We start from the raw sequence: 21,405 nt of genomic DNA, 5'->3' as shown, positions 1-21,405 counted from the left end.
CCATGCCACAGTGCCAGCCCCTGCCAGAGTTTAAGCCAGGTGATGCCTGTCTCACAGCAGAGAGGCTTCACGTAGCTGGCTTCAAAGACTGCTGGTGCTTAAGACCTTGAACTCGTGCTTGTTCTGTGATGTCCTGTGTATCACTCCAGTGCGGTTGAGCTTTCTCTCCTATCTCCTATGTCAGAAGGGATTGAATGAATGGTCTGTAATTCCTGGAGGCTGAAGATGATGGTCTGTAAGACTGGATATTCACTGGAGTGAACTTTTTTTTTCTTTTAAGATTTATTTTTATGGGAACCGGCGCCCATATGTTAGACCACAATGCCGGCCCTGTGAATTTGTTTCTAAAAAGTTTCTTTGGTCTTCCACTTCCTTCCCATGTTTTGATCTCCTTTCTTTAATAAGCTTGGAGATCAAAGGTCACTGTATTTGACAAGCCCATCCATATTTAATTCATATATGGTTAGAATTAGACAGTCCTTGAGATGGGTACAATCAATGTTTTGTTTTGTTTTTTTTAATTGTGCTTGAAAATCTTTTAAAGATTTTACTTATCTGAAAGAGTTACAGAGAGGCAAAGGCAGAGACAGAGAGGTCTTCCATCTGCTCTTTCACTCGTCACGTGGCTGCAACAGCCGGAGCTGCGCCAGTCTGAAGCCAGGAGCCAGGAGCCTCTGCTATGTCTCTCTTGTGGGTGCAAGGGCCACAGCACTGACCCTGTGCTTGGAAATTTTAAAAGTTAATATTGTGGTTTTGTGTTGATATGTTTTTGGAATGCTGGCGTTGTCTGAAGATTTTATTCAGGAAGACAGGGCACGCATGTGTCTCATTTGTCTGTGTGATCAGTTTTCTGAAATGATCTGAAGAGGAAAGCCAGATTCCGGCCTACAGCCAAAAGGGGAATATAGAGGACTCCACCAGGATAGTGAAAGGAAATACAGAAATTTCTCTTTATTTTACACATAGCCTTTTAACTCTTCTGTTTATATGTACATATGAAATTTAGGAATATTAATAATGTATGCTTGTAACTTAAGGGATTTTTGTGATTTATAAAAAACATTGAGTATACTAGGACAGAATGAGGAACTGCCATAGATTGTAGGGGGCTGGACTAAATTATGAAAGAGAAGAGGGTTGTTGATGGGGAGCAGGTGAAATTTAATAAGGTCTGTAGTTTAGTTGATAGCAGCATACCAATGTCACTTTCCTGAGTCTTCATAATTATACCAGGGCTAGATAGATTGTTAAGAAGAAGCAGAAAAAGGAAAAGGATATGGATGAACTCTACTCTGTTTGCAGCTCTGCTGTATGTCTAAAATGACCTTAAAGTAAGAAGTTCAAGGAAAAACATTTTAGTCTCTGACTTTGGAGATAGAAGGGTAATAATGATCAGAAAGCACTTATGAGTATGTGTGATGTATTGTGCATCCGTAACATCGACCTCAGGAATTTTGCAATGTGGTTTGGCCAAGAACTGTAATAGTGCTGTGCATACCACCGGAGCAGCAGGTGACCCAAATTAAATATCTGAGTAGCTTTGCAGGTTTGTCTTTCTAGTCAGACTCGCTTCCTTTCATTCATGGGGTAGGGATGCCTGGCCTAGGGAAGGGCATGGCCAGAGAAGTAACCAAGAATCGATAATTACCTGTATAGATGGGAATCTCATTTAGGATAAAGATTCCACCACGTTTATTGGAGAAAGGACAGTCTGTTCAGTACATTTTTCTGGGTGAAATCAATAAGACAAAGATCAGGTGCCTTACAAAAGCCGATCTCCATAAGAGAAATGTAGATTACAGCTACAGCCTTAGGTTACTGCACGGCTTCAAAATGGCCGTCATTGACACGGCTAACAGTACCACCTGCTAGTATGGATATGGAGCAACTGGAATTCTCAGATTGTTGCCGGGAGAGTAAATTGTACAGCCGCTTTGAGAAAACTACAGCTGAACATGCGTCAACCTTGGAACTTGGTAGTTCTACTCCTAGATATGCTGCCTTCAGGAATTGGGGTGTAAGTCCATCATAAGCCCTGTGTAAAAGTGGTCATAGGGGCTCTATTCATCATAGCCCAAAACTGGAAGGCATCTGATTTCCACCAGTTGTAGAATGGACAGAATCAGAGATGAGCCAAGGCAGATAAAGTAGGTGATGGGAATTCACTATACCATTGCGTACATATTTATGTCCTTCTGGGTTTATTTGAATGTTTTGATAGTAAAAACTTAGAAATAGGGAAAAATAGAGTTGTCTTCCTGGGCTATTGGCACCATGGAGCAAAGCTTGCCTTGCTCTGGTGTTTGGGAAGTGCCTGGACAGGCTGCCTGCTTGCTCTCTGTCACCTGGGTCCCCACAGTCTTGAGAAAACAACAGCAGAGGAAGCTGAGCCACTAGAACCATCCTGCCCCTTTCTTTCATCCAGCCACTCTTCCATCTGTTTGTCTTTTGAATTAGATCTAATTAAAAAGGATGGCATAGTCTGTGCCTTGACTATTTTTTAAAGGTTAATTCTACGAATATTTATTTTTTAAAAAAGATTTATTTATTTATTTGAAAGTCAGCATTAGAGAGGGGGAGAGAGAGAGTGAGATCTTCTCTTCACTAGCTTATTGCCCAAATGGTCACAACAGCCAGGGCTGAGCCAGGCCAAAGCCAAGAACCAGGACTTCATCCGAGTCTCCCACATGGGTGCAGCCATCTTCTGCTGCTTTCCCAGGCACATTAGCAGGGAGCTGGATCGGAAATGGAGCAGCTGGGACTCAAACTGGCACCCATAAGGCATGCCAGCCTGCCTTTGCAGATGGCAACTTAACCTGCCGGGCCACAGCGCTGGCCCCCCGAATATTTGGAGTTCGTCATCTCTACAGAGTTATCTTATTAAATAGTGAAGAGGCACCAGGAAGTCTTTATAAAATATGCTAAGTGATGGTGCTGTGGGCACGCGTGTCTTACTTTATTTCCAAGGCCTGGGCCCCAGGTGTGGCCTGCCTCACTTGGCCAGGGGAGAAAGTCTCCATCTAACTGGGTGCTTCCCACACCGGCCCAGCTGCCCAGCCATCTGGGAAACTCAGGTTTTAGCCTCAGCCTGTGCCAAGTAGGAGGACACTGGGAGGAGGGGGAGGCGGGCGGTGCTGATTCGCCTGTCCGGTGAGTGTGTGTCTGTGTGGCAAGGCTAACCCTGGCCTGCTTTTGCAGAATGCTCTGGCTGTTCTTGCTAGTTTATGTTTTGTGCTTTAGCACTAGCTTGCTCAGTTCCCAGGAAATCGTGTTGCATATTGTGATTACACTTACTGGTTTATCTAGGGAGGAGTCACATATTTCCTCCTGTATTTTGTCTACTACTTATATCTTTTGTTTAATAGCTTTAATGAGGATAAAGGTTACATACATGAAACTTAGTGTCTTTAAAGGTACAGTCCTGTAATTTTCAGTAAACTTGCAACATTGTGCAACTTAAAAATACCTAGTTATGGGCCAGCTCCGTGGCTCAACAGGCTAATCCTCCCCCTTGTGGCGCCGGCACACCAGGTTCTAGTCCCGGTCGGGGCACCGATCCTGTCCCGGTTGCCCCTCTTCCAGGCCAGCTCTCTGCTGTGGCCTGGGAGTGCAGTGGAGGATGGCCCAAGTGCTTGGGCCCTGCACCCCATGGGAGACCAGGAGAAGCACCTGGCTCCTGCCTTGGGATCAGCGCGGTGCGCCGGCCGCAGCGCGCTGGCCGCGGCGGCCATTGGAGGGTGAACCAACGGCAAAGGAAGACCTTTCTGTCTCTCTCTCTCATTGTCCACTCTGCCTGTCAAAAATAAAAAATAAAAAAAAATACCTAGTTACAATATATGCCTTTCTAGTTATTAAAATCTTCTTTAGTGACTGTCAGTGGGGTTTCTAAAAGTTTTCCATAACAATCATGTGTTTTTTAAATTCAATTTATTTTATTCTTTTGAGGTCTAGTCTTATACAGCCCTGGCTCTCCAGTGAACATTATCACAAATGTAAATTCTGCTTATTGGTTTTATGAAGAACTTTAATGGGAGTCAAGTATTTCATTTTTAAGTCCTCCAGTAGAAGAATGAGGCTGGCAGGAGCTAATTTCCCTGTCTTGGGAGAGTTGAGATGTTTTCTGAAGTTGATGTTCAAAAAACCATGATTTCATGGGTCCTTCCTGGCCTCTCGTAGGCCCTGTGATGGGGCTGAACCCTGAAGCAGCGTCATGTTAAGTGAAAGAAGCCAGGCACAAAGGGCCACACACTGCAATTCCATGGACATGAAATGTCCAGAAGAGGCAAATCCACAGAGGCAGAAAGTGGATTTGTGCTCGCCAGGGGCTGGAGGAAGCAGGGATGGGAAATGAGTGTGGATGGATATTTGGGTTCTTGTTGGAAGGATGATTAATGAGTGGTGGTTGCACAACTTTGCAAACATGCTTTAAAAAAAAAAACACCACTGAATTGTATACTAAAACACTGCATTTTATGGTATGTAAAATATATCTAAATAAAAATTGCAAATTCAAAAGACCCAAGGCAAATACCACGTCCTCAGATAAATTCTTCCTCCTGGCTCCAAGATACGTGGTTCCATCTGACCTCCCCTATCTGTTATCTCCGGTTGAGCCTGTCTTCCTGGAAATGCTAAGCTCCTTGAGAACACGCTGTCCTGATGATCTGCAGCCCCACTCCCAGTGGTTATCCAGGGTACACACCCGTTGAAAATTCATGAAATAAATTTAAGTATAAGGTTAGAAAAAGTAGCAAGTTAAGGAAAACCATCCCTCCTGTTTGAATTTTACACTTCCTGTAAAAAGGTATAAATAATCACCGCACACATGAAAAAGATGTGTTGGGGTCTTCCTTCTCTCTCAGGAGAACACCGTTGTCTTGTTTCTTATGCTTCCTGAAGCTCTCAGTCTGAGAATGGGGGCCCTGCAGGAGGCACTTGACCTGTGAGGTTTCAGGGCTCTGAACAGCCACCCACTGTTGTGAACTCAGCTGGAAATAGCTCTCTAGACTTAATGGTGGCAATATCTACCCTGGTTTGCAGGTACTGAAGTGCCTGGCTAGACAAGTAAGATATGGGAACATACATTAGCTAGTTAGCAAGCTAGCTACACTTTTTTTTTTTTAAAGATTTATTTATTTATCTGAAAGGCAGAGTTATGGAGAGGCAGAGGAAGAGGCAGAGAGAGAGAGGTCTTCCATACACTGGTTCACTCCCGAGATGGCTGCAATGCCTGGAGCTGGGCTGATCTGAAGCCAGGAGCCAGGAGCTTCTTCTGGGTCTCCCACATGGGTGCAGGGGCCCAAGGACTTGGGCCATCTTCTACTGCTTTTCCAGGCCACAGCAGAGAGCTGGATCGGAAGAGGAGCAGCCGGGACTTGAACTGGCACCCAAATGGGATGCTGGCACTGCATGCGGCAGCTTTATCTGTTATGCCACAGCCCCAGCCCCCTTGCTTGTTTTGGGAGTTACATGGAGATAGTTCTTACTCATGTTATGGAGGGACCAACAGTAGCTGGTGAATCAGAAATCTAGCTATATCTTTTTTTTTTTTTTTCAAGATTTTCTTTTATTTATTTATTTGAGAGGTAGAGGTATAGACAGTGAGAGGAAGAGACAGAGAGAGGTCTTCCTTCTGTTGGTTCACTCCCCAGTGGCTGCAATGGCTGGAGCTGCGCCGATCCGAAGCCAGGAGCCAGGTGCTTCTTCCCCATCTCCCATGCAGTGCAGGGGTCCAAGGGCTTGGGCCATCTTCTACTGCTTTCCCAGGCCATAGGAGAGAGCTGGATTGGAAGTAGAGCAGCCAGGACTAGAACCAGAGCCCATATGGGATGCCAGAACTATAGGCAGAGGATTAACCTACTGTGCCATGGTGCCAGCCCCTAGCTATATCTTTTTAATGGGAAGAAAACACATCCAAGAAATAAGAGAAAGTCGACAGAAATAGATTATGTGAACAAAGGCATTTCGTGTCACTTCTGTGTGCCTATTCTATTTCAATGACCGCGTATCAGGACACATTTTCCAATTATGCCTTTTCTGACTTGTGGTGGAGCTTTACTTGGGATCTTTTTCAGATTGCAACTGCATTATTAAGGCAGGATTGTAATCTAGGAAACAATGAGGTGTCAGTGTTTCTGTTGTTGGGTTGGGGAGCTACTGTGCACAGCATAACAAAGAAGGATGTTCCTGTCACTGGCCAGACTGTTAGTGATTACAAGATCCCCAAGTTGCTGTTAGGACCATTTCCTCATTTGCCTTTGACTTGTGCAGAATCAGTTTGCATTCCTCAGAGTAACTCTCTCTCTCTTTCTAGATTTATTTGGATATTTGAAAGGCAGAGTTATAGGGAGGGAAGGAGAGACAGTGAGAGACAGATCTCCCATCTGCTGGTTCACTCCCCAAATGGCCACAACAGCCAGGGCTGAATTAGATTGAAGCCAAGAGCCCGGGGACTCCATCTGGGTCTCCCACATGGGTGTCAGAGGCCCAAGCACTCGAGACATCTTTTTGCTGCCTTCCCAGGTGCATTAGTAGGGAGCTGGATGGGAAGTGAAGCAGCCAGGATTCGAACTGGCCACATATGAGATGCGCTGCTGCACCACCACACTGCCGCCCATGAGCAACTGTGTTCTCTGTGGTGTGCTGCACACTGATTCAGAGTGAGCAGATGTTCTCGATTGCTAGGAGATAGAATGTCCCCTGGTCCGTTTTGTGTAACTTCTCTGGGTATTTATTTGCTGTACTGGGCAATTCTCACCTACGTGTGGAGGTTGTAGGGGTCAACAAGATCTAGAAGTCCTTTCCATCAGGGCGGTTACTCCAGCAGAAGTTACCCAGGCAGCACACAGCTAACAACCACAGCAAGACAGTAGTGATCCGTGTGTGCCGTAAGGAAAATAGCACTGTAACCTGGCAGTGGTGGTGGTGGTGGTGTGCCTACGGGAACCCTGAGAGCGTCAGCGCCTCAGTCTGTGACACTGGAGCTGAGCCTTGAATGACGGGGAAGGGAGGCTGGTTGTGTGAAAATAGGCGTTTCCTTTGGTGAGTGAGAACTGCAAGTACAAGGCCCTGGGTGGTGTGATCCTGCTGTGTTCAGTGAACCCAGTGGTGTCGTAGCAGAGACAAGACACCAAGGCCCTTTAACTGCAAGTAGTCTTTTATTGTGCTGTCATAAGGCCCAGGTGGAGTTTCTTACCCAAAAGCCTGAGCCCAGAACAAAAAGAGTGATTTCCTTGTATATGGTTTTAGCCTCTCTGTCTCCCTTGTATGGCTACATGCCTGCATTTGATTGGCTATTCTAATGTTACATGGCCCCGGCAGGAATTGTTGCAGTACTGTGCATGGGTACTTAGTTACTGGTGATGATTTTTCCCACACACATACTGAGCTGTGTGCTGTCTGGCAAGGGTTAACACCATTGCTCTGTAGGAGCAAGCAGAGCCTGAAATGGTTACATAGAAGCAGATAATAGCTACAGTTGGAGCCTTCACAGGCAAGCAGATAAAAACCACATTTCCTTCCCAGAACAGATTCCAACCTTTTTCTTCTGACCTTGCGAAGGCTTCTACCAAAACTTTAATCATGTCAGTTAGAAACAAGTTTCGTGAAAAGATAGGGGCCTCGACTACAGTGTGGGAGGTTATCACAGTGAGCAAGGGCGTCTAGGATGAGGTAGGGTGAGAGTAAACAGTAAGAAACAGATTCCATTTTCAATGATTTAGGAAACGATGAGGGGGCTGGCGCCGTGGCGCAGTAGGTTAATCCTCTGCCTGCGGCGCCGGCATCCTATATGGGCTCCAGTTCTAGTCCCGGCTGCTCCTCTTCCAGTCCAGCTCTCTGCTGTGGCCTGGGAAAGCAGTAGAAGATGGCCCAAGTCCTTGGGTCCCTGTACCCATGTGGGAAACCAGGAAGAAGCGCCTGGCTCCTGGCTTCAGATTGGCGCAGCTCCGGCCATTGCAGCCATTTGGGGAGTGAACCAGTGGATGGAAGACCTCTCTCTCTCTCTGTCTCTCCCTCTCACTGTCTGTAACTCTAACTCTCAAATAAAATAAATAAAATCTTTAAAAATAAAAAAAGGAAATGATGAGAAGGTTTTCATTAGAGCTGTGAGGCACACATGAGTTTATAAAACCCACGTTACGTGCCTGTCTATAGAAGAGTACCCAGTCTGTTGTTTAGATAATTCAGTGGCCCAGAAAACCAAACTTGTAAAAATAAAAAGTCTGTAACCAAGACCCATTTTCTGTTTTTGAAATAATCTCATCTGTGGTCATTTACATGATTCTTTGGACACTTCACCTCAGCCATCATCTGATCAAAATCCTAAGGAACTGTGGGGTTTACTCAGTAGAGGGTTTTTTTATTCCTCATTGGTGTATATACAGAATGGCTTAGCATCAACAGATCTTCATAAACAGGTGCGGCCCTGAGCTTCAGCTTGGCTTTGCTCTTCTGCAAGTGGCCTTCAGGACTGTGGTGCATCATTCAATGGCATCTTGGCAAGGTTGGCACGAGCCCAGCCTTGGGAGGCCTCTCCAGAGAGGTGGCAGGGTGGGCCGCCAGGGCCTGGCTGCCGGAAGCTAGCACCCGTGGTTACAATGAGGATGAAGAGGGCTGAATACAGTGCCACCTGGCTGACAGTCGCTGGTGAATGAGCTGGTCCAATAGCTGCCGGGGAGAGTGCTGAGCAGCCACAGCAAAAAGCAGCAGGTGCAGGTCCTGGTTTACAGGGAACGGCTGGGGTCTCCAGAACCCAGCTCTGTTAACACCATGCAGTATGTTGCAGATGGTGGACTGCTAGACAAGAAGTCTTGGTCACAGAGACGCCTGTCAGAAAACACACTGATGGTCCCACATAGAACGTGGGAAATGAAGGTGTCTGTAAACTTGACTCCCAACAGGCCATGCTCTGAAAGCAGAGAACACGGTAGAGAGCGTGACACTAAGACTGCCATCTCTGAAACTGTCATCTCGTTTCTCCCCTCCTGATAGCAAACTATTTGCTGAGCTAAGCCACAGACTAAGTGATTTATAATCCTCATAGTCCATTTTACAGGGAAGAAGACAGCACATAAGCTAATGAATAAAAGGAGCAGTTTGACAAAATGAAAGAAAAAACCCATTAAATAGTGTCTGCTACTAATTTTTGTCTTTTTTAAACCTTTGACAGATATGTGCATTGCTATCGCAATTTCTCTTCTCATGATCCTGATATGTGCAATGGCCACTTACGGTGCATACAAGGTAAGCAGCTTGCAGTAAGGTACTGGCCTTTAACTCAGTCCCTTACATGTATAATTCTTCCAACTCTGTAATACAAGGGTGCTTCACAAAGTTCATGGAAAAATGGTATTAAGAGGTAAGTTCATCAGCACTCTGGCCTCAGAATCAGCCCTTAAGGCATTTGGATCTGGCTCAAGAGCCCATGAGAGTATTTTAGGCATGGAAAGCCAAGACACTCTGGCAAAAAAACAAAAACAAAACCTAAGTGAAAGATCTCTGGGAGTGAGATCCCAGTGGAAAGAACAGGCCATCAAAGAAGGAAGTACCTTGCTCTGAAGGGAGGAGAGAACTTCCACTTTGACTATGACCTTGTCTAAATAAGATCGGAGCTGGCGAACTCAAAAGGCTTCCATAGCCTTGGCAACTCATGACAAGAGCCTAGGGTGATTACTGACGCCATAAACAAGAGTGTCAATTTGTTAAGTCAACAACAGGAGTCACTGTGCACTTAATCCTCATGTAGGATCTCTGTCCTTAATGTGTTGTACAATGTGAATTAATGCTATAACTAGTACTCAAAGAGTACTTTACACTTTGTGTTTCTGTGTGGGTGCAAACTGTTGAAATCTTTACTTAATATATGCTAAATTGATTTTCTGTATATAAAGATAATTGAAAATGAATCTTGATGTGAATGGAATGGGAGAGAGAGCGGGAGATGGGAGGGTTGTAGGTAGGAGGGAAGTTATGGGGGGCGGAAAAGCCACTGTAATCCATAAGCTGTACTTTGGAAATTTATATTTGTTAAATAAAAGTTAAAAACAAAACAAAACAAAACAAATAGTAAAAATAAAGTTTGAAGTTTGTGCTCTAAAGTTTCACTTTATTGTATTGAAATACACTGTACTCACCAGACAAAAAAAAGAGGTGAGTTTATTTTCATGCAAAAAGTTTTGTTTTAATTTCTTCCTATTTGAAAGAGAAAGAGTGACACAGGTCTTTTATCTGCCGGCTCACTCTCCAAATGCCTGTAGCAGCTAAGGCTGGATCAGGTTGAAGTCGGGAGCCCAGAACTCAGTCCTGGTCTTCCTAGGTGGGTGGCAGAGACCCAAGTATTTGGGCCAACATCTGCTTCCCAGGGTGTGCATTAGCAGGAAGCTGGCAAGAACCCAGACACTCCCCAGCGGGATGTAGGTGTTCCAAGTGGCACCTCACCACCGTGTGAAACAACCACCTGGGAGCAAAATATTTGTGAATTCCACACATTCTTTCTTCATGACAACACATTTCCGTGAACTTTTTGAAGACCCTTCCTAAGGAAGAAGTAATTGTTTTCAGTTTTCTGTGGGAATCTTGGCACAAGGAAAACCAATAACCCCAGTGTGACAGTCACAGAAGTACTCCTCAGGCCTGGCTTGGTGACTGCTTCCGTGTGGCCTCCCGATGGCCGTCCTGAGCTGGTCTCAGGGATTTCAATTCCTCCATTTCCCTTCAGATTCATGAACGAGTTCTTTGAAGTTAGCAAAATTATGTTTTGTAATATTGGCATATTAATGTTCTCTCTTCTCTTCCCTGTAGCAACACGCTGCCTGGCTCATCCCGTTCTTCTGTTACCAGATCTTCGATTTTGCCCTGAACACCTTGGTTGCAGTCACTGTGCTCGTCTATCCCAACTCCATTCAGGAATACATACGACAGCTGGTACGTGGCCCTCCCAGCTACATTCCTCATGGGGGAAAGCTGAGACAGGCCAGGGTGTGGAACTGGTAGAGCTAGACATACCTGCACTGTTGTTTGTGGGTGTTTAGTTTGCATCTGTGTTATGACCAGAGATTTTTAAATATCTTTTAAAAATATTTATTTTATTTGAAAGGCAGAGTTACATAGAGGGAGGGAGAGAGATCTTCCATTCTCTGGTTTACTCCCCAAATGGCCACAAAGGCCAGGGCTGGACCAGGCTGAAGCCAGGAGCTAGGAGCTTCTTTGAGGATTCGCATGTGGGTGCAGGAGTCCAAGCACTTGGGTCAACCTCTGCTGCTTTCCCAGGGGCATTAACAACGAGCTGGACTGAAAGCAGAACAGCTAGGACTTGAACTGGTATCCATGTAATATGCTGGCTTGGCAGGTGGCAGCTTAACCCAATACAACACAATGCCAGCCCCTAAATATTATCTTAAAGATAAGACTTTTGGTTTCTCAGAATACTTTTTAGGAAATCATAACCTGCTTTAGCCCAAGAGAGGTAAGTTGGTGGCAGCACTGGTGGCGTTGGGTCTACCAGCCTACATTATACTCTGGTTACTAGTTATTTCTGTTTATTTTTATTTTTTTAAAGATTTATTTATTTATTTGAAAATCAAAGTTATATTCAGAGAGGAGAGGTATAGAAAGAGAGAGGAGAGATATCTTTTATCTACTGGTTCACTCCCCAAATGGCCGCAACAGCTGGAGCTGTACTGATCTGAAGCTGGGAGCCAGGAGCTACTTCTAGGTCTCCCAGTTGGGTGCAGGGGCCCAAGGACTTGGGCCATCTTCTGCTGCTTTCTCAGGCCATAACAGAAAGCTGGATTGTAAGTGGAGCAGCCGGGTCTCAAACTGGCACCCATGTGGGATGCCGGCACTGCAGGTGGCAGCTTTACCTGTTATGCCGCAGCGCCGGTCCCAACCCTCTATTTCTTTTTAAAAGATGTATGTACTTGCTTGAGAAACAGAGTATAGACAGAGAGGTCTTCCATCCACTAGTTCACTCACAAATTGGTTATAACAGCAGGATCTGAAGCCAGGAGATTTCTTCCAGTCTCCCACGTAGGTGCAGGGGACTAGGCACTTGGGCCATTTTCCACTGCTTTATTTTGTAAAGTTCAATTTGCTCAGTTACCAGCAAAGGATAGGTTCTTATATCTGCTGTTTTATGGGAGAATTGGAACTCTTGTTTGTTTGACCATAGAACCTCTCTCTCACCCAAGCATCATTTTGGAGTTTTCTGTTAAATGTTTTTGTGACCTAATGAGCCAATGTTGGTGGCTGGGTATTTAAGAAGCTTATAACAACTATGAGGTTGGAATAATTCTGTGCCCTCACATTTTTAATCTTTGTAGGTTGTTTTTTCTTTGTTCTTTTAAAATTTTTATTTGGAAGACAAAGAATGCTCCCATCCCCTGTTTCACTCTCCAAATGCCTGCCATGGCACAGACTGGGCTGGGCAGGACCACAGCTGGTACCCAGGATTATAACCCAGGTCTCCCACCTGGGTGGCAGCAACCCGATTACTTGAGCCCTCACTGCTGCCTCCTGGGGTCTGCATTACCAGGAAGCTGGAGTTGGATGGAGCCAGGTATCAAACCAGGTATTCTGATATAGGGTATGGGCGTCTCTCTCTCTCTCTCTTTTTTTTAATGCTTGTCTGTTTGTTTGTTTATTTGAAAGGGAGAGTGACAGAGAGAGGGAGAGAAACAGAGAAGAGAGAAGAGAGAGAGAGATCTCCCATCTACTATTTTATTCCCTAAAAGGTTGCAACAGTCAGGGCTGGTCCAGGCCAAAGCCAGGGGTGTGGAATTTTATCTGGGTCTCCCACATGGCTGGCAGGGGCCCAAGTCTTGGGCCATCTTCTGTTGCCTTCCCAGGAGTGTTAGCAGGGAGCTGGATCAGTAGTGGAGCAGCTTGGACTAGAACTAGCACTCCCACGTGGGATGCCTCCTTCGTAAGTAGCAGCTTAACCGGCTCCAGCACAAGGCTGGCCCTGGGACGTGGGCATCTTAACCACTAGGCTAAATACTTGCCCCGATCCTGTTTTTTAGATTGTGAAAGAGCCTTAAAATTTATTTTCTTCCAAATCTTAGGCTGTTTTCAGTGGAGAGAATGTTTACTCTTTGGGATTTTATAGTGAGTTTCTGTGTGCAGTTAAAGGAGCAGGGTTTTTCTGGGCTGGTGGAGATGAGCCCCGGGATTCCGTGTGACCGTGGGGCCTGTAGGTTTAGTGGAAGTGAGAGCAGTGGAGGGGCTGGAGGAGGTCGTCCCTGGAGCAACTGAAGTCTGTGATCTTGGTGACAGTCAGACCCTCCCTGCCCCATCACAGAAGTGTGACTTGGCACAAAAAAACCCGAAACACGTAAAGACTGCTCCGTGGGAGAGTCTGCATGGAGACTGGCATCTGGCCTAGTAGTGAAGACACCTGTGTTCCATAACCAACGTACTGAGGTTTGACTCCCAGCTCTGGTTCCTGATGCCGGCGTTGGCCGTTGTGCAGGCTTTTGCAGGGTGAACCGGGGGGGGGGGGGGGGGGGCTTGTGCATGTGCACACTTGCTCTCTCTCCTGTCTCGAACTATATCTATAGATCCCATTCTCCCTCTGCCTCTCAATACAGTTTAAAAAAAAAAAAAGAGTACTGTTGTAGCTGCCCTTGTGTTAGTAATAGCTTTTCTTTGCTGTGGAAAACGGGTTCCGTGTTTTGGACGGAATACGTCGAGAAAATGTTGGTGCATTTCCCATATGCCAGTTTTCCTTATTCTCCCTTGTGGTATAGCGAAGTTTTTCCGCCCAAGAGGGTTTGTATGTGATGCACACGCTGAGGAGTGAATCCTTGTGTTTAAGGGCTTGTGCTTTTACTTTGTAATAATGATCTGGTGCTGAGCTCCCAAAACCATGCCAAAGTGTGGAGGCAGCGTGATTGCAACACAGCCTGTCATGTGAGCTGGTGGAGACAGGGTGGGGCGATGATGGAGCAGGCGGATGAGCCCCGTGGCAGCCCTGTGGGCAGGCCCTGCGCTGCAGGGATCTGTAAGGAGCTTGAAGCCTGGCACGTGGCACACTCGCCACACCACCTCCCCTCCCTTTGTGTTCCCCAGTGCCTGGCCCTCAGGGCTCGTTTGCTTTAGAGCCATCAGTGGTATAATTGGTTATTCGGACAGTGATGACAACATCAGCAGAAAGAAGGAAAGAAAACCACTATCTTCCATTGTTGTAATTGCATAATTCCAAACCAGTGACATAAGCGGCTCTTCTCTGTGTGTTCCACTTAAAGACCCCTCCGGGCAGAGAGAGCCACGTCTGCAGAGCCCGAGGGGTGAATGGAAACATCCAGGGAGCCTGCCCCCCTGTTTCTGCCTTCCGTTCGCATGTAGTCTTGTAAAGCACACAAAATAAGTTGTGCATGTTCTGCGAGTCTAGAAACCACATTTGCTTGTCTAGGGGAGAGGATCTCTGTGGAAAGGATCATAACTTTCACTTCAATGCCTTTTTTTTTTTTTTAATTAGGACTTATTTATTTGAGAGGCAGAATTATAGACAGACAGGTGGGAGACAGATCTTCCATCCGTTGGTTCACTCCCCAGATGGCTGCAACAGCCAGAGCTGGGCTGATCCGAAGCCAGGAGCCAGCTCCCACGGGAGCAGTGTAGTTTGTCTTGTTCTTGTGAAAGACACCACGTATCGTTCACCCTGTAAGATCAGTACCACCTAGAAACTTTCCAGGGCCCACTGTGTGAGCTCATCTCAGAGAAGGCTTTGATGTTGCCTGTTGGCCATTCTCAGGGGAAAAGAGAGCTGAAGAGCGGGACTTGGTGGTCCCCCTGAGGAGTAAGAACCAAGCTCTGAGTTGGGGGTTTTCTCCGTGCTCTTGCCTTAGCACGTGGGGCTTCTCTGTGATGTTCAAGTGCACAGCATGGGGCGGGGAAGAGCAGCTGCCTACCCTGTGCACTCACCAGCCCCTGTGTATCCTGGGCAAGTCCTGGCCCTCCCACAAGCCCAGGTAGACTTTGATCCTCCAAGGCAGGTTTGACCTGGCAGTTAATCAATATGGCCAGATCACAGGACTTGATTTTTTTAATGCTATAAATCTCTGTTATCATAGAGAATCTGCTCTCTAGGGAGAGGTTAACATCCACAAAAATGCAGCATGGAAAGAAGACACCATACGAATGGTTTTCTCCCCAGGGCTTGTGGGAAATTCAGATCCCAGAGGTGCACAGAACATCCCCCGATGCAGATTGCTGTGGAGCAGGAGGGCAGAGCTGGGTGTCCAGGTCTCCCCCATGACTCTGCCTGTGGTTTTTTTCCTTTGGGGAGTTACCGCCTAAAGTGTGAAGAGACTAGGTTTCCGCCAGCACGCCTTTTGTAGCTTTTTCGTTGGTGCAGGGAGACTAGCAACACCGTGTTGGCCCTGACTGCTGTCTGCTTTCACCAGTTGCTCTCTGGTAAGCACAGTTGAATTGCTGCCTGGGGAAGATGATCCTGGGTGATGGATGAGGTTTGCTAACACTGCTCTCTTCTTTTGCAGCCTCCTAATTTCCCCTACAGAGAGGATATCATGGCAGTGAACCCTACCTGTTTGGTTCTTATTATTCTTCTGTTTATCAGCATTATCTTGACTTTCAAGGTAAGCATGAAGAGTCTACTTAGGGTATAAATAGTATTAATTATTATTAATTGAATGCCAGAGGAATAAACAGACATTGGTCAGTTCATTGTCTTGCTTTAGATACCTCATCTGCTTTTAGATTCTCTAACATTACATTTCCTTCTGTGTATATGAGAGAGAAACATTAACCAGGACTCCACATGTCAAAATTGATTGCAAAATTTGTTTGAATGGGAATAAATTAACAGAATATTACACATTACATATGAGAAGGTTTCCGAATGGAACATATGTATTATTTAAAATACACATGCATTTCAAACTTTTTTGCACCTGATAAATTTGTAATTCCATTTCCATGAACTTTTTGAAGTTCCTCTGTATGTTGTAATACTGCAGTACCTATTGTAATATCTGTATGATAGGCTGTTTTGTTTTCAGATTGTAATGTATTCTGGACATTGTTCTCGGTCATTCCATTATAGGAATATCATCTAATAACTTATCTATTGTTAGATACTGATGTGGTTTCTACTTTTTTGCTTAATAAAAATACTGCAATGAGTATATTTAAATGTATCCTTGTATACTTGTATGTTTACTTCCTTAAGCTTATTTCTCAAAACGAGAGGGTATAGGCTGTCAGATTGGTCTGCAAAAGCTGATCACCTTGTCACTCCCATCACCAGTCTCCCTTCCTCTACCATCATCAGTCAACCATTACCTGTTCTTTGTCAACCTCCTTATGAAAACAGAATACCTAGCCAGGTACAAAGTTCCCAAATGATTCTTAGGCTTTGAACTTCTAAATCTCAATGTCTTTGTTTTAGCATAAAATCACCTGTTTTTAATTTTCTTATTTTTTTAAAAGATTTATTTATTTTTATTTGAAAGTCAGAATTACACAGAGAGACAAGAGGTAGAGAGAGAGAGAGGTCTTCCATCCAATGGTTCACTCCCCAGATGGCCACAATGGCCAGAGCTGCGCCGATCTGAAGCCAGGAGCCAGGAGCTTCTTCCGGGTCTCCCATGCGGGTACAGGGGCCCAAGGACTTGGGCCATCTTCTACTGCTTTCCCAGGCCATAGCAGAGAGCTGGATCGGAAGTGGAGCAGCCAGGTCTTGAACCGGCACCTATAATATGGGATGCCAGCACTTCAGGCCAGGGCATTAACCCACTGTACCACAGTGCTGGCCCCTATTATTATTATTATTATTTTTTTAAATCAAGCTTCTGGGGCTGGCGCTGGGGCGCATCAGGTTAACGCCCTGGCCTAAAGCACCGGCATCCCATGTGGGCACTGGTTCAAGTCCCGGCTGCTCCACTTCCGATCCAGCTCTCTCTGCTATGGCCAGGGAAAGCAGAAGATGGCCCAAGTCCTTGGGCCCCTGCACCCATGTGGGATACCCGGAAGAGGCTCCTGGCTCCTGGCTCCTGGCTTCAGATCAGCGCAGCTCTGGCCGTTGCGGCCAATTGGGAAGTGAACCATCAGATGGAAGACTTCTCTCTCTCTCTCTCTATCTCTCTGCTTCTCCTCTCTCTGTGTAACTCTGACTTTCAAATAAATAAATAAATCTTAAAAAAAAAAAAATCAAGGTTCTATAAGCTTGAAGAAACTGCATGTTAGGAGAAAAGTCATTTTAAATGGGTAGTATAATGAAGATGGGTAGAAAGAAATGATCTCTCTCTATATATAACTCTGCCTTTCAAATAAACAAATAAAATTTGTTTGAAAGGCAGAGCTACAGAGAGATCTTCCATCTTCCAGTCTTCTGTTGGTACACTCCCCAGATAGCCCCAACAGCCAGTACTAGACCAGGTTGAATCCAGGAGCCAGGAGTTTCTTTTTTTTTTTTTTAAAGATTTATTTATTTGCAAGTCAGAGTTACACAGAGAGAAGAGAGGCAGAGAGAGAGAGAGAGAGAGTTGTCTTCCATCCGATGGTTCACTCCCCAGTTGGCTGCAATGGCCGGAGCTGCACTGATCCAAAGCCAGGAGCCAGGAGCTTCTTCCAGGTCTCCCACATGGGTGCAGGGGCCCAAGGACTTGGGGCCATCTTCTACTGCTTTCCCAGGCCATAGCAGAGAGCTGGATCGGAAGTGGAGCAGCCGGGTCTCAAACTGGTGCCCATATGGGATGCTGGCGCTTCAGGCCAGGGCGTTAACCCACTGTGCTACAGCGCCAGCCCCTCATTTGGGTTTCCCATGTAGGTGCAGGGGCCCAAGTTGTTGGGCCATCTTCCTCTGCTTTCCCAGGCACATTAGCAGGGAGCTGGATGGGAAGCAGAACAGCTATGACTCAAAGCAGTACTCTGGTTAATAGAGAATTCCAGCATTGCAAGTGGTACCACAGCTTTGGCCCCTGCTGCTGCTCTTCAGTAAGACTTGTGCCCACACCATTTCCCTGGGGGCCCAAATCAGGACACTCGTCAGTGTCGCTCTGTGAAGACAGACTAGGAGGCAGTGCTTAGCACCAGCTCTGCAGGCACATGATGGGAGGAATACGTCACTGCACGTTTATTTGGAAAATACTCTAAATAGTTCATTCTCTAACGCAAGATTACAGAAATGTGAAATAAGAAATGATGTCTCTGAATTAAATATTAGGCTTTTTCAAGACATCAGGCAGAACTTTTTCTCCTGTTGGAGTGACTTGTAAGTGAATGTGTGTGCAGTCGTGCGGGGCCCCTTGGGATGCTTACTGTGGGTTTGTGGGGCCCCAGAGAGCAGGTACTTCCCCTTCGTTTGTTTCTATAGCTTCTCAGTTGTGGAGTTGTCATTTTCAAGGCCTCATAGCTGGAAGAGCCTTTGTACTAAGGAACCACTGTTCACTGCTAAGATAACAGATGAACAGTCTTCCACAGCATGTAACTAATTAGTCCAAACCTTCTTTCTCCATTACCCGCAATAAAGAAGTGGTAGCATTGTTGACTAAACAGCAAGTGTGAGTAAGTTGAATGTATTGTATATGTTATTAAAAATAGTTGCTAATCACTGCTCACTTTCAGGGTTACTTGATTAGCTGCGTTTGGAACTGCTACCGATACATCAACAGCAGGAATGCCTCTGATGTCCTGGTTTATGTCACCAGCAATGACACTACGGTAGGTGTGCTGTCGCGTAAGGTATCCATCACAGCTTCTAAGAATTTCCTGTGTTTGCTAGGTTTTTGTTGCTATTGGAGCGTACTGTGGAGCTGCTTTGTCAGTAAAGGATCTGTAGTTAATTGAAATGTATTGTTGCCTTCTAGCTTTCTTCTAGTAAAATCTAAATGGCTCAACTTCTGGTTCATTTTTAAAAATAGGTGAGATAGGCCGGCGCCGTGGCTCAACAGGCTAATCCTCCACCTTGCGGCGCCAGCACACCGGGTTCTAGTCCCGGTCGGGGCACCGATCCTGTCCCGGTTGCCCCTCTTCCAGGCCAGCTCTCTGCTGTGGCCAGGGAGTGCAGTGGAGGATGGCCCAAGTGCTTGGGCCCTGCACCCCATGGGAGACCAGGATAAGCACCTGGCTCCTGCCATCGGAACAGCGCAGTGCGCCGGCCGCAGCGCGCTACCGCGGCGGCCATTGGAGGGTGAACCAATGGCAAAAGGAAGACCTTTCTCTCTGTCTCTCTCTCACTGTCCACTCTGCCTGTCAAAAAATAAAAAAATAAAATAAAATAAAATAAAAAAATAGGTGAGATAGGCCGGCGCCGCGGCTCACTAGGCTAATCCTCCGCCTTGCGGCGCCAGCACACCGGGTTCTAGTCCTGGTCGGGGCGCCGGATTCTATTCCGGTTGCCCCTCTTCCAATCCAGTTCTCTGCTGTGGCCCGGGAGTGCAGTGGAGGGTGGCCCAAGTGCTTGGGCCCTGCGCCCCATGGGAGACCAAGAGAAGCACCTGGCTCCTGCCATCAGATCAGCGTGGTGCGCCGGCCGCAGTATGCCAGCCGCGGCGGCCATTGGAGGGTGAACCAATGGCAAAGGAAGACCTTTCTCTCTGTCTCTCTCTCTCACTGTCCACTCTGCCTGTCAAAAAAAAAAAAAAAAAAAATAGGTGATATATATATATATATATATATATAAAACACTTCAGTTATTTAACCCACCGTGCCATAGCGCTGGCCCCCTCCTGTAAAATTTTTTTAAAAGAATTATGTGTTTATTTGACAGGCACAATTACAGAGAGAGGGTAAGAGAGAAAGAGAGAGAGAGAGAGAGATCTTCCACTCTCTGGCTTACTTCCCAAATGGCTACAACAGGCAGGGCTAGGCCAAGCTGAAGCCAGGAACCTGGAATATCATCCGGGTCTATTGTAGCAGGGATTCAAGTACTTGGGCCATCTTCTGCTTTCCCTGGGCACATTAGCAGGGGACTGGGTCAGAAGTGGAGCAGCCAGGACTAACTGGCACCAATATGGATTGCTGGTATCACAGGTGGCTACTCAACCCTATTAAAATTTTCCTTGTTTTTAAATTCTTTAAAATTTTATTTTTTAAAAAGATTTATTTATTTATTTGAAAGGCAGAGAGACAGAGAAGGGGAGAAAGATTTTCTCTTTGCTAATTCACTCCCCAGATGCCTGTGACAGCTTGGGATGGGCCTGGCTGAAGCCAGAAGTTAGTTCTCAATCTCAAACTCCTACATGGGTGACAGGGACTCAAGTACTTGAGCTGTCACCCTGCCACCTCTTAGGGTGTCCGTTATCGGGAAGGTGGAAGTCAGGACCTGAGCCCAGGCACTCTGATACAGAATGCAGCATCCAGAGTGTTTTAACTACTTCAGCAAATGCCTACCTGTTCTCGACTTACGTATAAAATGGAAGTGGAATATTTTCATACTTTATACCAAATGCGTGGGTGTCAGATGGCTTGACTGAGAACCCTGTGGTATCCAGGGCTTCGTAGCCACGAATAGTTTTCCTAAGTGCTCACCAGACCAGGCCCTTCCTGGGCTGGATCAGATGTGTGAGCAGTGGTCTGAGAGCAGACAGTGACGTGATCAGATGCACAAAATCCAGCACACCCAGGCGCTGAGATCACTCTTGAGGTCTGCAGAGCCCTGAGCACTGACGATAGTAAACATGGGTTCTATTCAACCCTTGAAGGCATTCCGCTAGGGTTGGGGTGCCCTTCAAGAAACTTTTCAAAACTATTGTAATTCTTTTAAGGCTTTTATTTATTTGTCTATTTGAAAAGCATACGGAGAAAAAGAGAGAGCTCCCGTCAGTGGATTTACTCCCCAGATGGCTATGACAGGGAGGCTTGGGCCAGGCCAAAGCCAGCCTCCACAAACTCATTCGGGGCCTCTCGCATGGGTGACAGGGACCCCAGCCAACTACCTGAGCTCTCACTGCTGCCTCCCGGGATGTGCAGCAGCAGGAAGCTGGAGTCAGGAGTGAAGCCAGGACTTGAACCTGGGCACCCGATATGGGATGTCAGTGTCCCAGGTGGCATCTTCATTGCTATGCCAAACGCCTGCCCACAAATTAATACAATTTTATAAAACTACTACCTTAATAATATTTATCCCTCCTCTGAATTGTCAGGCATTTAATTATAAGTTTCTTTCTCTGCTCCCTACCTTTTCTTTAAAAAAAAATCAGAACAGAATTCCTGTCCTTTTGAACTAAGGAAAAACATGGCAGTTTGAGATTTTTGAGTTTGAGGAGCAGCGCGCCGGCCGTGGCAGCCATTGGAGGGTGAACCAACGGCAAAGGAAGACCTTTCTCTCTGTCTCTCTCTCTCTCACTGTCCACTCTGCCTGTCAAAAACAAAACAAAACAAAACAAATAAGGTATGAAGTCAGAGAAGGTAACGCCCATATTACATGTGCTTGTTTTGATATTG

At 46.1% G+C, this 21,405-nt stretch overlaps 1 protein-coding gene across 1 annotated transcript in view; it reads left to right on the top strand.

Moving 5' to 3' along the window:
- LAPTM4B (lysosomal protein transmembrane 4 beta) overlaps positions 1 to 21,405 on the top strand; it is a 67,698-nt gene that overhangs the window by 28,284 nt on the left and 18,009 nt on the right. The window contains exons 3-6 of the mRNA XM_062188191.1: positions 9,170 to 9,243; positions 10,801 to 10,923; positions 15,498 to 15,596; positions 18,586 to 18,681. Of these exons, the coding sequence (XP_062044175.1) occupies positions 9,170 to 9,243; positions 10,801 to 10,923; positions 15,498 to 15,596; positions 18,586 to 18,681 (392 nt within the window). The remainder of the gene's footprint in view (positions 1 to 9,169; positions 9,244 to 10,800; positions 10,924 to 15,497; positions 15,597 to 18,585; positions 18,682 to 21,405) is intronic.

Source organism: Lepus europaeus, chromosome 4 (genome assembly GCF_033115175.1).
Source record: "Lepus europaeus isolate LE1 chromosome 4, mLepTim1.pri, whole genome shotgun sequence".
Taxonomy (NCBI): Eukaryota; Metazoa; Chordata; class Mammalia; order Lagomorpha; family Leporidae; genus Lepus; species Lepus europaeus.
Note: the sequence above shows the minus strand (reverse complement) of the source record. Positions and strands in the feature narration are given on the sequence as shown.